This window comes from Ovis aries, chromosome 3, assembly GCF_016772045.2.
Source record: "Ovis aries strain OAR_USU_Benz2616 breed Rambouillet chromosome 3, ARS-UI_Ramb_v3.0, whole genome shotgun sequence".
In the NCBI taxonomy this organism is placed as follows: Eukaryota; Metazoa; Chordata; class Mammalia; order Artiodactyla; family Bovidae; genus Ovis; species Ovis aries.
The window spans coordinates 116,836,160-116,850,954 of record NC_056056.1 but is presented as its reverse complement, the minus strand read 5'-3'; the positions used below and the strand labels follow the sequence as shown (position 1 = coordinate 116,850,954).

General features: G+C 38.6%; 1 protein-coding gene across 1 annotated transcript in view; it reads left to right on the top strand.

Moving 5' to 3' along the window:
- The window catches only part of LIN7A (lin-7 homolog A, crumbs cell polarity complex component), a 158,512-nt gene extending 144,585 nt beyond the window's left edge, over nucleotides 1-13,927 (top strand). Inside the window, exons 5-6 of the mRNA XM_004006220.5 lie at nucleotides 1,797-2,015; nucleotides 8,787-13,927. Coding sequence (XP_004006269.1) covers nucleotides 1,797-2,015 — 219 coding nt within the window. The 3' untranslated portion in view covers nucleotides 8,787-13,927. The remainder of the gene's footprint in view (nucleotides 1-1,796; nucleotides 2,016-8,786) is intronic.
- The last annotated feature ends 868 nt before the right edge of the window (nucleotides 13,928-14,795 follow it).

Sequence of the window (14,795 nt, the reverse complement as noted above, 5' to 3'; positions counted from 1 at the left end):
TGATGAAAGTGAAAGAGGAGAGTGCAAAAGCTGGCTTAAAACTCAACATTCAAAAAAACTAAGATCATAGCCTCCAGTCACATCACTTGATGACAAATGGATGGGGAAACAGTGGGAACAGTGACAGACTTTATTTTCTTGGGCTCCCAAATCACTGCAGATGGTGACTGCAGCCATGAAATTAAAAGGTACTTGCTTCTTGGAAGAAAACTATGACCAACCTAGACAGCATATTAAAAAGCAAAGACATTACTTTGCCAACAAAGATCCATCTAGTCAAAGGTATGGTTTTTCCACTAGTCATGTATGGATGTGAGAGTTGGACTGTGAAGAAAGCTGAGCACCGAAGAATTGATGCTTTTGAACTGTGGTGTTGGAGAAGACTCTTGAGAGTCCCTTGGACTGCAAGGACATCCAACCAGTCCATTCTAAAGGAGATCAGTCCTGGGTGTTCATTGGTGATGCTGAAGCTGAAACTCCAATACTTTGGCCACCTCATGCAAAGAGTTGACTCATTGGAAAAGACTCTGATGCTGGGAGGGATTGGGGGCAGGAGGAGAAGGGGACGACAGAGGATGAGATGGCTGGATGGCATCACTGCTCGATGGACGTGAGTGAGTGAACTCCGGGAGCTGGTGATGGACAGGGAGGCCTGGCGTGCTGCAATTCATGGGGTCACGAAGAGTCGGACACGACTGAGCAACTGAACTGAACTGAACTGATAGTGTGTGAGACATAGAAACTTACATTTTTTAAAAAAACTTTATATTTTATATTGAAATATAGCCAATTAAAAATGTGGTAATTTCAGGTGCACAGCAGACACAGGCGTACATATACACATATCTATTCACCCTCAGACTCCTCTCCCATCCAGGCAGCCACATAACATTGAGCAGAGTTCTCTGTGCTGTATAATAGGTCCTTGTTGGTTATCGATTTTAAATATAGCACTGTGCACATGTTGACCTTAAACTCCCTAACTATCCCTTCCTCCCGCAAGTCCCCCCTGGTAACCATAAGTTTGTTCTCTTCAGTCTAAAAACTTCCAATTTTTAAATCTGATTTTGTGGCTGGTGTCTTTTTGGTATTTTTACTTAAGAATTACTTTTACATTGAAGATGATGAACACTGACCTATGCTTTATTTTAGTTGTTTCATGGTTTTATTTTTACATTGAAATTGTTAATCACTCTGCTATATGTAGCATAGACTGTGAGACTGGAATCCACATTCTTTTGTACCATTTAAGTATCTGCTCCAGCATCGTTATTTAACAATCCTTTCTTCCTTGAGTCTGAACTTCACATTTATCATGTAACTTATGTTTTATGTGGTGGATCTGCTTCTAGATTCTGTCTTGTTCTCCTCTTACTACATCAATAAGACACTACTTTAAGCATTGTAGATTCTTTTTAAGTGCTGATACCGGATAGGAATTCTTTTTTTTTTTTTTTATCCCCCTTCATTGTTCCTTTTAAACTTTTGTTAAGGTTACTGGACCAGTGCAATTACTCTGCCAGGTGAAATTTAGAAATCCTAAATGTTAGTGTTATCTTTTCGGCCTTCGTTTTTCCTCCTCCTCCTGTCTTGAACCTCCATGCCATCCATCCTGTATCCGAGTGCAGCTAACCTGCTCGTGGTTCAACTACAAATGCACTAAACGATAACACTGAGGGCCATAGCTTTAAATTTCCAGTTGTTAGAGGCTGAACTCTTTAATACTCATTTTGCATTTAGCTCCAGAGAAAAGAACATGGAAGCTCTCCCCTTATGAGATATCATTGTCGTTTCAGAGTGTGGAAGGAGAACACCATGAAAAAGCTGTAGAACTGCTTAAGGCTGCTAAGGACAGCGTCAAGCTGGTGGTGCGATACACCCCGAAAGTCCTAGAAGAAATGGAGGCTCGCTTTGAAAAGCTACGGACAGCCCGGCGTCGGCAACAGCAGCAGTTGCTAATTCAGCAGCAACAGCAGCAGCAGCAGCAACAAACACAGCAAAACCACATGTCATAGGTAAGAGGTGCCCTCTACACAAGGAAAGCCCCATACACATGTAAGTTTGGTTTTTTAAAAAAGTATAGTTTCTTAGACAGTTGGAATGTAATCATTAGATTTAATAATGCAAACAAAATCAATCACACAAAAAACTGTGACCTCAGAAAACTGTTACTGAGACAGTTGCTTATATTGTTTCATTTAGCCAAATTCCATGGAAATGTATGCTATTTTGAAAAAATTATATACTTGAGGAGGGCCAGGTATGAAGGCAATGGCACCCCACTCCAGTACTCTTACCTGGAAAATCCCATGGATGGAGGAGCCTGGTGGGCTGCAGTCCATGGGGTGGCTAGGAGTCGATACGACTAAGTGACTTCACTTTTACTTTTCACTTTCACGCATTGGAGAAGGAAATGGCAACCCACTCCATTGTTCTTGCCTGGAGAATCCCAGGGACGGGGGAGCCTGGTGAGCTGCCGTCTCTAGGGTCGCACAGAGTCGGACACGACTGAGGCGACTTAGCAGAAGTAGCAGCAGCCAAATTCCCTGGAAACGTACGCTATTTTGAAAAAATTATATACTTGAGGAGGGCCAGGTATGGACTATATGATGCGTTTGTGTGGATTACAGAAGGGCAGGCATCTGTGCAGACACTCATCTGCACATGGTTTCATGACAAGAGGGCTCCATTCCAGCCCCGCTTACCTCCCTGGCCAATTGCCTTTGCACAGTATACAAAGTAAACAACCATACAGTGCTAACCCTGGGGAGATCCCCTTTACAATACTGAAACTGTTTACCAGAAGACTGCTCCAGTGAAGAGGACGAAACAGAGACCTGCCAGTGTTAATGCTCTGAGACTTTGCAGTTCTCTTTGGGTCTTCACTTAAAATGTGTCTCAGGTATACCTGTCTTTCTAAATGCCACTTTGTGACAAGGGTAAGTCAGGTTTTGTTTCATGTTTTTAGAAAATTTCAAAAAAAAAAAAGAGAAAAAATTTCAGGAAAATTGGTTAAGAATAAGAGTCACCATCTCTGAAGTGCCTGCTGTGTGCTAGGCCCTTCTCACATGTTATCCCTAATCCTCAAGAAACCCTTCACAGCAAGTATCACTGAAACACCATTTTTCAGATGAATGATATGAAGCTGCAATAGTTTCAATGGATTCCCCACAGCCACACTTACAAGTAGCAAAGAATTATTTCTCCTTCTTACTCTACCAAGTAATTCTTCTGCTAACATTAGGAATTCTGGAGTTACATACATTTTCCTTGCTATCTTTTGGAAGAGACACTTTGAATCTTTGATACCTCTGTACTATAATATCTGCAAATGTGTATTTAAAATGAGGTTCAAACATTCTTGGGAAGATGACAGTGGGTAATGGTGGTTTTAACCCATTCAGTATCAGATTACTATTTGCACAACGAGAAACACTGGATATGAGAAGAAATTTTCAATTTTTGGTGACATTCATGAAAAGAAGCTACATGAGGAAGTTAAATAGAGTATGGGACTTGTTCTCAGAGGGTCCTGGGAATTCAGCTATCTTTCTTTTATAACCTGCTAGTTTTATTACAGATACCATAGTTTGGTGTCTTTGTCTGAAATTACATTCCATTCCAAAAACTACATTTATTCAACAATAAATATCTATTTGTTACTGGGAAGGGCCAGGCACTATTTAATGGGCTTTGGAGGCAGCGTGAACAAATCACAGTCCTTGCTATCCAGGTGCTTACATTATGGTTGGAGGGGATAGTTAATTAACAAGTAGGTAAATAATATCCTATTGAGACCAGCACTTAGTAGAATCAAAGTAGCGTGTTTTAATAGAGACTGGCCAGGTGATGACTTTCTGGGAGGTGATCAGGCAAGACCTCTCCAAGGAGGTGACACTGAGGCTGAGGTTGAATGACAAGGAGAAGCCAGGAAACAGGCATCAAAAGAGAAGGAAATAGGCCAGTGCACTAGCTCTGTGGCAGATATGAGGCTATTTGATGTTTGAGGAATAGAAAGAAATCAGAGGTAGTGAAGTGATAAAGAGTGAGGAGGACGGTGAGACAGACAGAGGCCAGGCCACGGAGAGCTTTCCAAACCACTGAGGGAAGTTGGATTTTATTGCAGTGGAAACCACTGAAGGTTTTTAAACAAAAGAGTGACATAATTTACGTGTTAAAAGAGATCACTCTGGGTGCTATAGGGAGAATAGATTATTGCAGGATAAGAGTGAAAGTAGAGACAGTTAGGATACTATTATATAATAGGCGAGAGATATAATGGTTTGGACTGGGGTGGTGGAATGATTTGGATGCATATAGACAAGTCATTCTGTCCATATCCTCCTCCTCCTCTAATCCATTTCAAACACAAAGGTACTGAACATTTGTGCTTCCAGAATCCTTTCAAATGTCTTTTTGCTAATAATAACAATTCACTATTCTTCAGCCAAACATTGGCATTCTTTCCCTGAACTCATTTTTTCTTCCATTCTCAATAATACAGACTTGTAGCAATTCTCCTAACTGTTTTACTGCACTGGCCCTTAGTAAAATTGTTTAAAAGTGTTTTGAAAGAAGTATGTGCCGTTCAGACTTCCAAGATCTTACTAAAAGCTTCCTCTTATGCTCATTCAGTCATCTTTGGAAGTATACAGCTTGCCCATAAATACTGATGGACCATTTCTCTGTCCCCTCGGTGTTCATGAAGTCACTTGAGAATTTCCTACTGTCTCATTATCAAAGACTAACAGTTTTAATAAAAAGCATTTAAAACCATGTTTTTTTGTTACACAGGATAGAGTAAAGTTCTATTTAAGTGGACATGAAATTTATATTTATGCCTGCCAAGGTAGCACTTGCAATACATGATATAATGGCCCCTTGAAATGAAGCTAGTGTCCATTTCAAGGACAAGCAAAGTACAACTAAGTCATATCATCCATGGATTTTATGGTGGATTCAGTCAAAGAGACTTACATTGGCTCTTATTCAACTTTTAATTAATTACCTTTTTAGGGATTAAATGGGATTTGTTCCGCTTGCTAACTCATACTCTGGTTGCTTTTGAGAAGAGATCTGAAACTGTTTACTTTGAATAGATTGCTAATTTTTTTTTTTTTAATTTTGACAAGTCAAGCAAAGACCAGGTAAAGCAAAATTACTTGTCAGATACTATCTTATCACATGAAATATAATTTCTATATATTAGAAATAATATTTTTATATGAGATGGTAGAAGTTATGAAATAACTAGCAATAGTCAGTGGTGCACACAGATGGAAAATAGGTTTAATGTAAGTAGTGTGTGGACGATGTGTCTTATGTCTACTTTTAATTTTAAATTCCCCTGAAGTACATTTCAGTTGTCTTTTCCCTAACTTCCATCTTTGTTTATCTGGAAGAATAGATTACATTTTCTAAAATGTAGTAAGTATGATCACTTTATATTATAGAAACCTATGAATATAGGATTTTTTTTAAAAAAATACTATAATCACTTTTTTGAGGAACAGTATTATATTTCTTTAAGCATTTTTTTTTAATTGAAGTGTGGTTGACTTAGATTATTAGTCTCAAACAAACAACATAGTGATTTAACATTTATAATACATGACAAATTGATCATCACAATAAGTCTAGTTACCACCCGTCACCATACAGAGTTATTATAGTACTATTGACTGTGTTTCCTATGCTGTACATTATATCCCATGGTTTATTTATTTTATAACTGAAAGTTTGTACCTGTTAATCCGTTTCACCTATTTTGCTTTCCATCCCATAAGCATCTCATTTTTAAAAATGTGAATCTATGTAAATCCATATTTCACTCAGATTCTCAGATTTCCAAAGAATGAAAGTGAGAAGAACAGAGAAATTCTTTTTGAGATGTCAGCATTCTGAGGAAGTCAAGACCAAAAGCTTGTTTAATTTCTCTGACCTTCTGTTGGCAGATCCAGAGTTCATTTACATTCAAATACAGGCTGCCTCTTAGCAAATCTGTTAACACGCAGCAGCTGACCATTGGCAGCAGCCTCACTGACTCTTTGACCTCCTGCTCTCAGGCCCCCATTCCCCTTATTGTACCCACGACATCCTGTTCTGCACCTTCCTCTGCCACAGTCACGGGCCTTGTGGTCCAATCCTGGGAACCACTGCCAGAACTGCCAGCCCACTTCTTGAGAGGTCCCAAAGGATGACTCTGATAAAGACTGAATTTAAGGAACCCAGACTCATCAAGCAGAAAACTGAACCAGAAAATAATCATAATCCTGAATGAAATTTGTTAAGGAATCAGGGTACACCAAGAACTTTTCTGAATGTTTCATTTATGTAAAATTACTTAACCCTTACAATAATCCTTTGAGTATTAGGTACTATTTTAAAGAAGGAAACTGAGTCATGTAGGATTTTTTTTAAAGTCTACTGATTTCACAGCTAGGAAGTTATAGGGCCGTGATTCAAATTCAGAGATATGGGCTACAAAGCCTCTTTGTTTTCACAACTGTGCTGCTCTGCCTCTTTATTCAGTGGCACCTGCCCTTACGTGTCCGGTCCCTCATCGTAGACACGTTTGCATGAGCTTTCCAGGAATTCAGTCTCACACTGCTCCAAGCTGGCATTAACCCTCACCAATTGCCTCTAAAACAGTGCCTTATGCCTCAAAGTCCTTCATCATCACAGGTCTGTTAGTTTCCTATTGCTGCCCCCCAAATTACTACACATTTAATGGCTTAAAACAGGGGTCCCCAACCCCTGAGCTGTGGACCAGTACCGGTCCAGGGCCTGATAGGAACCAGGCCACACAGCAGGAGGTAAGCAGTGGGGTGAGTAAGGCTGCTCCCCATAGTTCCCCATCACTCACATCACCACCTGAACCACTTCCCACCCCCATGTGTGGAAAAGCTGTCTTCCGTGAAACTGGTTCCCGGTGCCAGAAATGTTGGGGACCACTGGCTTTAAAGAATACAAATTAGTTTTCTAGCAGTATATAAGACAGAAGCCCAGCACAGTCTCACTGGGCTTTCAGGGACTCCAGGGAAGATCCATTTCCTTGCCTTTTCCAGTTTCCAGGGGCTGCCTGCACTCTTTACCTCCTGGTTCCGTTCCCCATCCTCCAAACCAACAGTGGCAGGCGAGTCCTCACATTGCACCTACTCTCACCTCTGCTTCTGCCATCACCTCCCCTTCCCTGGCTCTTCTCTCTTTCTTCCACTTCTAATTACAAGGTATGGACCCACCTGGACAGTTCAGGACACTCTCCCTATTTTAACATCAACTGTCTAGCAACCTTACTTCCATCTACAACTTTAATTTCCCTCTACCATGGAATCTTAACACATTCACAGGTTCTGGGGATTTGAACATCAACATATTTCAGAGGTCATTATTCTGCCGACTATAATGGCTCATTCAAAAATTGGAAAGCAATTTGATCAATAAAATTTAAACTGTGTGGGAAAGCCTTTTTTTTTTTTTTAAGAATCATTAATCTGTTCAATTATAAATCAGGGGAATGAGGGAAACAGAGCACATTTGGTGCAGGTGGTTCTTCCCAGTGGGTATTTCCATGACGCACCCTTCGGAGGCCCAATGTTCTCTCAGCTGCTGGCATATCCCATGGGCCTGCTTCCCCTCTGGGTAGATGAAGAGACCCAAGCCTCTTACTAAAATTCACCTGCTGAGTCCCATTCCCTTGGGACGTGTAACTCTATGATAAGTAATTAAAAACTCAATCATTTGGTAGCTCTGTCACTTGGAAGCTAAGGGACTCAGAGGAAGTTATTCAATGTAAGATTCATTAAAATGGCCTCTTATGGAAACTAAGAAAAAATACTCAAAACTTAAAATATGTGGCAGTTGATGAGCACTCAAGAGTAACAGTAGTAGTGTTAGTATAATAGTCACAATATTAATGGCAGATATTTTAATGCAATAGCTTGTTAAGTGATTCCTGAAGAAGTACAGGGGCCTCATGCCCGACTTTCACTTCCACCCTGTAGGCCCAGGGTGCTTTTGGGCATTTCTCTGGAAGGCTTTGAGCTGGACAGTGCTGATGCAGAGGAGGCAGACTGCAAACCTACACGCAGCGCACACTTTCACATCAACCCAACCAATTCCTTAATTTTTTGTTTTAATACAGTGTTCTACATTCATTGAAATAAAAATATCCACAGCTTTAAAAACAAATGAAACCGCTGTTGTCTCTGAAAGAAATGACTCCGTGACGGTGGGAAAGTGACAGGTCTGGGGAGTGTCTGGGGAGGCTGCTCCCCAGCTCTGACCACCTGGGGCATCTGCCTACTCTGCTCTACCCTGTGTCGGACTGACCTCATGGGAGAAGAAGCAGGCCTGCTGGCTGCGTCACAGAAGGGTGGGATCGGCCTGTCAGAGGGAGGCTGTGCTTGCACAAAGCTCAGCAGGGGTGCCACTCAGAGTCATAACACACAAAGCTGCTCTCTCCTTTGCCTTCGTGCAGAAAAACAGAGTCATCTGGAATTGAGAGGAAAAAATGTTTTACTTGTGAGATGTTTCCAAACTGATTTCTTTTTAGTTTAATCTTAGGGAATAACTGTGTCTTTTCCATCCTCATGTGATAATTACTTCTTTGCAAACGTCAATTTTTTTTTTTTTTTTGGCCTATGGAAGACTGCATGAATGATAGCACCTAAAAGAATCCTCGCTGTTCTCATAAAGCAGGTGCTCCTTTGATATTTTTAGCATATTGTAGTTGACAAATGAATACTAATCACTGATTTCTCTTCACTCTCCCTCCACCATTTCAGGTCCTTGACGCTCCTTGATCAAACACCCAATTGTCACAAGTTTGAAACCGTGCTTCAGAATCCCAGCACATAGTAAAGGAAAAGACAACACTAATTATACCTGTCAAGAAACTGTGAACACGTGGTGTATAACTTCTTTATCAAGACAGCTCGACACCTTGTTTCTCTGGGGCTGAACCCCCGCCACTCACGTGCTCTTTCCACACGGGGACCTTCCGTTCACTGCAGTGAGATTCTCAGTGTGTGAGGGGAGAGGTTTTCCAGTCTGCAGATGGAAACAGTACAAGAAGATTAAAGTCTGTGACTTTCACATAAATCACCAAGGCCAGGGTTAAGTGAATCTTGGGTCTGTAGCTTTTCCAGAGGTTAACAAATCCCTTATTAGACTATAGTTCAAACTGCATCAGTTCAAGGTTGTCGCTACTTAAAAGAAATCTACACATTGCCCCTCACCTAGACCTGTTCCGCATCTGTAACGCTGAGTTGTCCGAATGAGAATTCCAGTTAATTGCAAATTCAACCTCTGTTCCCTCCTGAAAATGGCAAGTTGTTATACTATATTTATACTCTATTCAGGTTCTAGAATCAGTTGGCTTTTTATTTTCCATTTCCATGAATTTTATCACGCATTAATAGTGAGGCAATTTCAGCTCAACTTTTAGTTCATTAGAAGCAAGGATAGAGAACTCTAGTACTGTTTGTTTTTTTCTTAATTTAAGTTTTGTATCCATTCTTATTAGTTATAATGGAATATAATGTTTATTTATTCCACAGAGTAAATATTATCAGAGTATATTTGCTACAAAATTAGGTCTTTTCTTACCAAGTGTTATGAATCTGGCAAGAGAATACAAACAAGGATAAACTGATCCTCATATAATATATATAACCCTTCTTTAAATATTTTTTGTTAACTTTATATTTTTGACTGATAAACCGAAGAAATCTCAACTCTTTTTACCTACACTGATATTTTAAAGCCTAGGGCTTTACAAAATTAAATTATAGATGTGCATATATCTACAGAAATACATCATACAAAATCTAGATCAATTTTCTCAAATATAAAATGGATATTTTTGGCAATATAAGATCAAAGGTATAATTCCTTTTCAAATTAGGCATATAGAAACCAGTGATATTAATATTGTGAGTGAAAAGTTTCTGCTGCTTCCAGGGTGAAAATATACCTACTTCATTACACATGTTCATGTAGGTAAATGGACAGTGAGACATCTTTCAGAAAGTATCATATACTGGAAAATTATCTGTTAGAGGCATCTATACTGATCACAACTTTTAACTTATGAATCTAGGCACATAAGTCTGATTTTACTTTATGGCATTAGCAGGAAGCAATAATTATTTGGGCATTTAAATACCTTAGCCACACACATACCTGAATAAAGAATAAATGTTCAGTTGAAACATTCTAGAGAGATCATTAAAACTGAGGGAAATATTTGAGTATTCCCTTTTCTCAAATGCAGCCATTGACTCCCCAAGAGACAATTAATTTCACATTTCAGATAGTCCCCCAAATTAGAAATTTAAGCAGCTCAGTTTAGGAACTGTTTTCTTGAAAATAAAACCAGTTGGAACCACCACACATGTTTCATTTTGCCCTTTCAGGTGGTCATTACAGTCAGTATCAAATTCTCCTATTCTTCATAGTCCATGACTCAGCAGAGGACAGACAGACAGGAACCCAGGAGGTGAGCCTATTTCAGCAGTGTCCTGCCCTGGTAACAGAGTCCCATCCCTGCACACATATCATTTTTTACTAGAGAGAATGGAGCTGGGGGGAGGGGGCGGGGTGCAAGGGTGAGGACCCTGAATGTTACGTAAAATAGGTTTACAAAACAGATAAGCATGACTAAAGGGAATGAATGGAGAATATGTGAGTAGAATTCAGTTTGAAAGAGGTAGTTCTCATTTTTATAAGAAAAATTTAATAAAACATATATTTTAGTTATCATTTAACAGAAAAATATTAAAGTTATTCAGGCTATGCCACATACTCTCATAAAGGGAAATCATTGCACCCTTATAATGAGGAAATGGTCGTTTCAACACATCTCAGTGCATTGTATAAATTTGGAGCTTATGGTATATTTTCATTTAGCTGTAAGTGGTTGGTTAATATTATCATGTGTTTTCACATCAGCATAAATATTGTCATGGTGTTACAGAAGCAACTGTCAAATGAGCAGATAGCTTACATTGGTGTTTTTAGAAGTCTTTGTATTTTATGCTTCATTTGCATAATATTAAGTGCTAATAAATGTATGCCAAGTCATCTAAGTGAAAGGGTAGTCCATCACACCTAAGCCATCTAAGGGCAGATTACATGTCACATTGGTTCTGCTTACAAATGACCAGCCAAATGGCCAGTTTTCTTAAGTAAAATCTAGTTGTTGAAATGTAAGCCTTCCTGTGAAGGCTTCCTTTTGTTTACATCAAAAGTAGCCATCCCTAAGACTTAGAGAGGTCCCTTGTGGTTCCCTAAAGGTTCACTGAAGCCAGAGGGAAAAGGAAAAAATTACTACAACTTGTATTAATGCCTTTTATTGTTACTGATCACATTAGAGCCACTGAGATGTCCAAAGTCATATCAAAATAAAGACATAGGTTGCTCCTATATGAAGCTCAAACTTTAATATCATAAACAAATGACATATTAAAAGAGTGAAAATGTTTTGTAACTATTCATCAGTGATCCTTGTGAAATTTAGTGCTTTCCCTTCACCTGGTTGGTAGCCAGGTTTTTCTAAACTCTTTCCTGCTATGATTTTTGAAGGCAGAATACACAAAGCATAGTTCACTAAAAGAATCCTCAAACCTTTTCATTGAGGCATTTACATTTTGATTCTGTTGCTATTTGAAATAGAACATCCACAGGGAGATAATGGGCTTAAATTACAATTGACTTTGGAAAGAATAACAGATTTTGTGCTTCCTCAATCATGTAATCAATAGGGAATTCTCTAGTTATGTGAACTACCACTATCTTTTAAGACAATGCTGAGATCTAAATGCAAAATCTATCATTCAGGAGATTTTTAAGAATTCAAGGCTGTCTCTGAGGAACTTCGCTAGAGATGGATTACACCAATTTACAAATGCAGTTTTTAGCCGTGACAAATCAAAGTGATCTGATCTCAGTTCATTTTACTAAGCTGTGCCCATAGGACTCTGAGATATTGAGCCATTTTGTCTACATTATTTTTAACATCTGTAGGTATTTGTGGATGTGTGAATAATGTCTGAATTTCTCATCTTTTGGCTAGTTTGGATTTGTCATGAACAGAGCTTTTTAGTAAGACCAGCTTTCATAGCATCATGAAGTAGAAATCAATGCTTCAGAGATTCAGGGAGACCAACATAAGGGAAAATCTCCAAAACATGGGGCTAGTCTTGCCCATCTCATCCCTCTCTAGATTATAAAATCTCTGAGAAAGGGCTGTGACTGCCTTGTGGACTGTTGTCTCCTAGCATCTGGAAAAATGCCCAGCACAATAGAGGCACTCAGTTAATACTTGTTGAATGAATAAACAATTACATAAATGAATGAAATTAAATAAATGAGTTTTACCTTCTGATAATTTGAAAAAATTCACCAATTTATTTTATACTGATGGGCATTATAATTTCTGAACTACATAATTAGAACCAGAATTGACTCTTCATACTTTTTAGATATATGAATTTGCAGTCAGTCACTTCAAAGGGTTCAAGGGTTTGAGAACACTTAGATAGGCATGTTTGCATATTCAGAGTTTTTACAATGAATAAAACTCAGCCTTTCTTGTTATTTATGACAGCTCCCTGAGTTATGATCCATACATGGAACTCCATTTATAAACTTTGTAAAATATAATATTTTAATTTTTTAAAAAAATTTAAATTATCAAGCATATTATTAATAATATGTCCTTCAATGTTCATTAACAACTTTTCTCTAAGGCATTTCATTCTGATTAGAGACACTATCTCTAAATCTCCTGCTTTCAAAAAATCACTTTTCCTTTCTTATCCTTAGAATATATCTGAGCTAAAGATTAATCACATAGCAATTAAGACTTTTCCATGTGCTTATTCATCTAACAAACATTTATTGTGTACCTACTATATGCTAGGTTTTAGATGTAAAATGGCAAACAAGACAGATCTAGCCACCCCTTGGAGTTTGCTGTGAGGAACTCAACACTTGCTCTAGCAGTTAACTAGAGTTTACCATCTCATGGGTCTTTCTTCACAGCTGATAGGAGAAATGAAATCCCTTATGCCATGGAAATCATAAAAGGCTCTCTGCACATATTTATGTAAGCTTGTTTTTCTAAAATACCACACAAATATGCTGCTCAAAGAATCCAAAACCATAGTTAGACGCCAGTGAGGTAGGTAATAATTTACTCATAACTGACCCATAGCTCTTACTAAGTTCTGACTCCATCACTGAATCGCTTCAACAACGCTCTTTAGTAGGTTCCATTTTATCGACAAGAAAACTGAAGCACAGGCATGTGACCTGCCCAAGGTCATACAGCAGATGGAACTGGGATTTGAACCCACACAGTGTAACACAAGAGCTCATATGTCTTCTCATTTTCTGTGGCTTGGGGGATACCGTTACATTAAAATAAACGTGTCACTGTATATAAGAAATTGTAGTATACAAAGAGATTAGTAAAGTGTGATCAGCAAACCACATCAGTGGCAGAAACAGCGTGGGAACTCAATCTTAGGTTGCAGCTTACTCTCATGAAGAATATATCAAGCCAGGGAAATGGATAAACATATAGATTCAGACAGTTTCTGACATGCGATAAATATTGCAATGACTTTTCAGAATTATTGTTAGCCACTGTGTCTATTTGGTGCTACAAAAAAAACCTGAAAGAAACAAAATCCCTTGCTATAAGGGCTTATAATAAATACACAGTGTGGAGATGAGTCAAGGATATTTCACGTTTATGGGGAAAGATTGGGCGATAGTAATACTATTTTCTCACCATTGCATGTGATCGTGTCTTTCTAATTGTTTTCATTATTTTTCTGAAAGAGCTGCAAAATTGTGCAGTGGTTTAACCTGACCAAAGTGGTATTATGCTGCTGGGAAGTAAAAGTACTAGATACCAGATTGGAAGTACTGTCTTCATTATCAAATTTAAATTCTTTTAAAGCATGAATATAGAGGGATTTTTAAATGCTCCAGACACCTGATTATTTGAATGTTAAGTTTGTCATCTTTCTCCTTTACAGACCACACTGTGAGATCATGCTACTCAGGGGTTAGGTTCTAAAACCAATGTGAATGGCAAAAATTGAGATTGGGCTAACATTATTACCACAATCATATAGATGAGTGTCCATACTTCTAGAGGTGAGCAAGAACTGGCACCTTTGGGAACAGTAAACTCACAGCTCACATCTCAGTCATCAAACAAGAGGAATCATATTCATTATTGAAATTTGTTCTCTCTCTGGCCCGTCACAGTAAATGAGCATATGATGCAACTTAAATGCTGGTTCCTATTTGTGGAAGCAAGGAGTCTTATTTTTTATTATCTCCTCATTCTTTCCTATTATCAACTAATTACTCCTTTAAATAATTAAAGTTTTGTAAAGTTTAACTTCAGCACTAAGGAAACTCATAAGCCTTTTGTCCAAAGCCATACTTTACTTCTCTCGACACCTCTGTTTTTACTGGAGATACTGCTATTCTCTGTACAGATTTACTGATCTTCCTTATTTGTCATTCACATCAGTTCTTAGATTCTTTAGATTTTTACTTTGGAAAAGTCTCCAACTGTCTTCTCTTACACACTTTTTAATATTCCTACCTATGAATAGGATTCCCTGGTGGCTCAGATGGTAAAGCATCTGCCTGCAATGCGGGAGACCTGAGTTCGATCCCTGGTTTGGGAAGATCCCCTAGAGAAGGAAATGGCAACCCACTCTTTTGTGAGCTTTAAACTGTTTTCCCAATTAGCATGTATACCCATA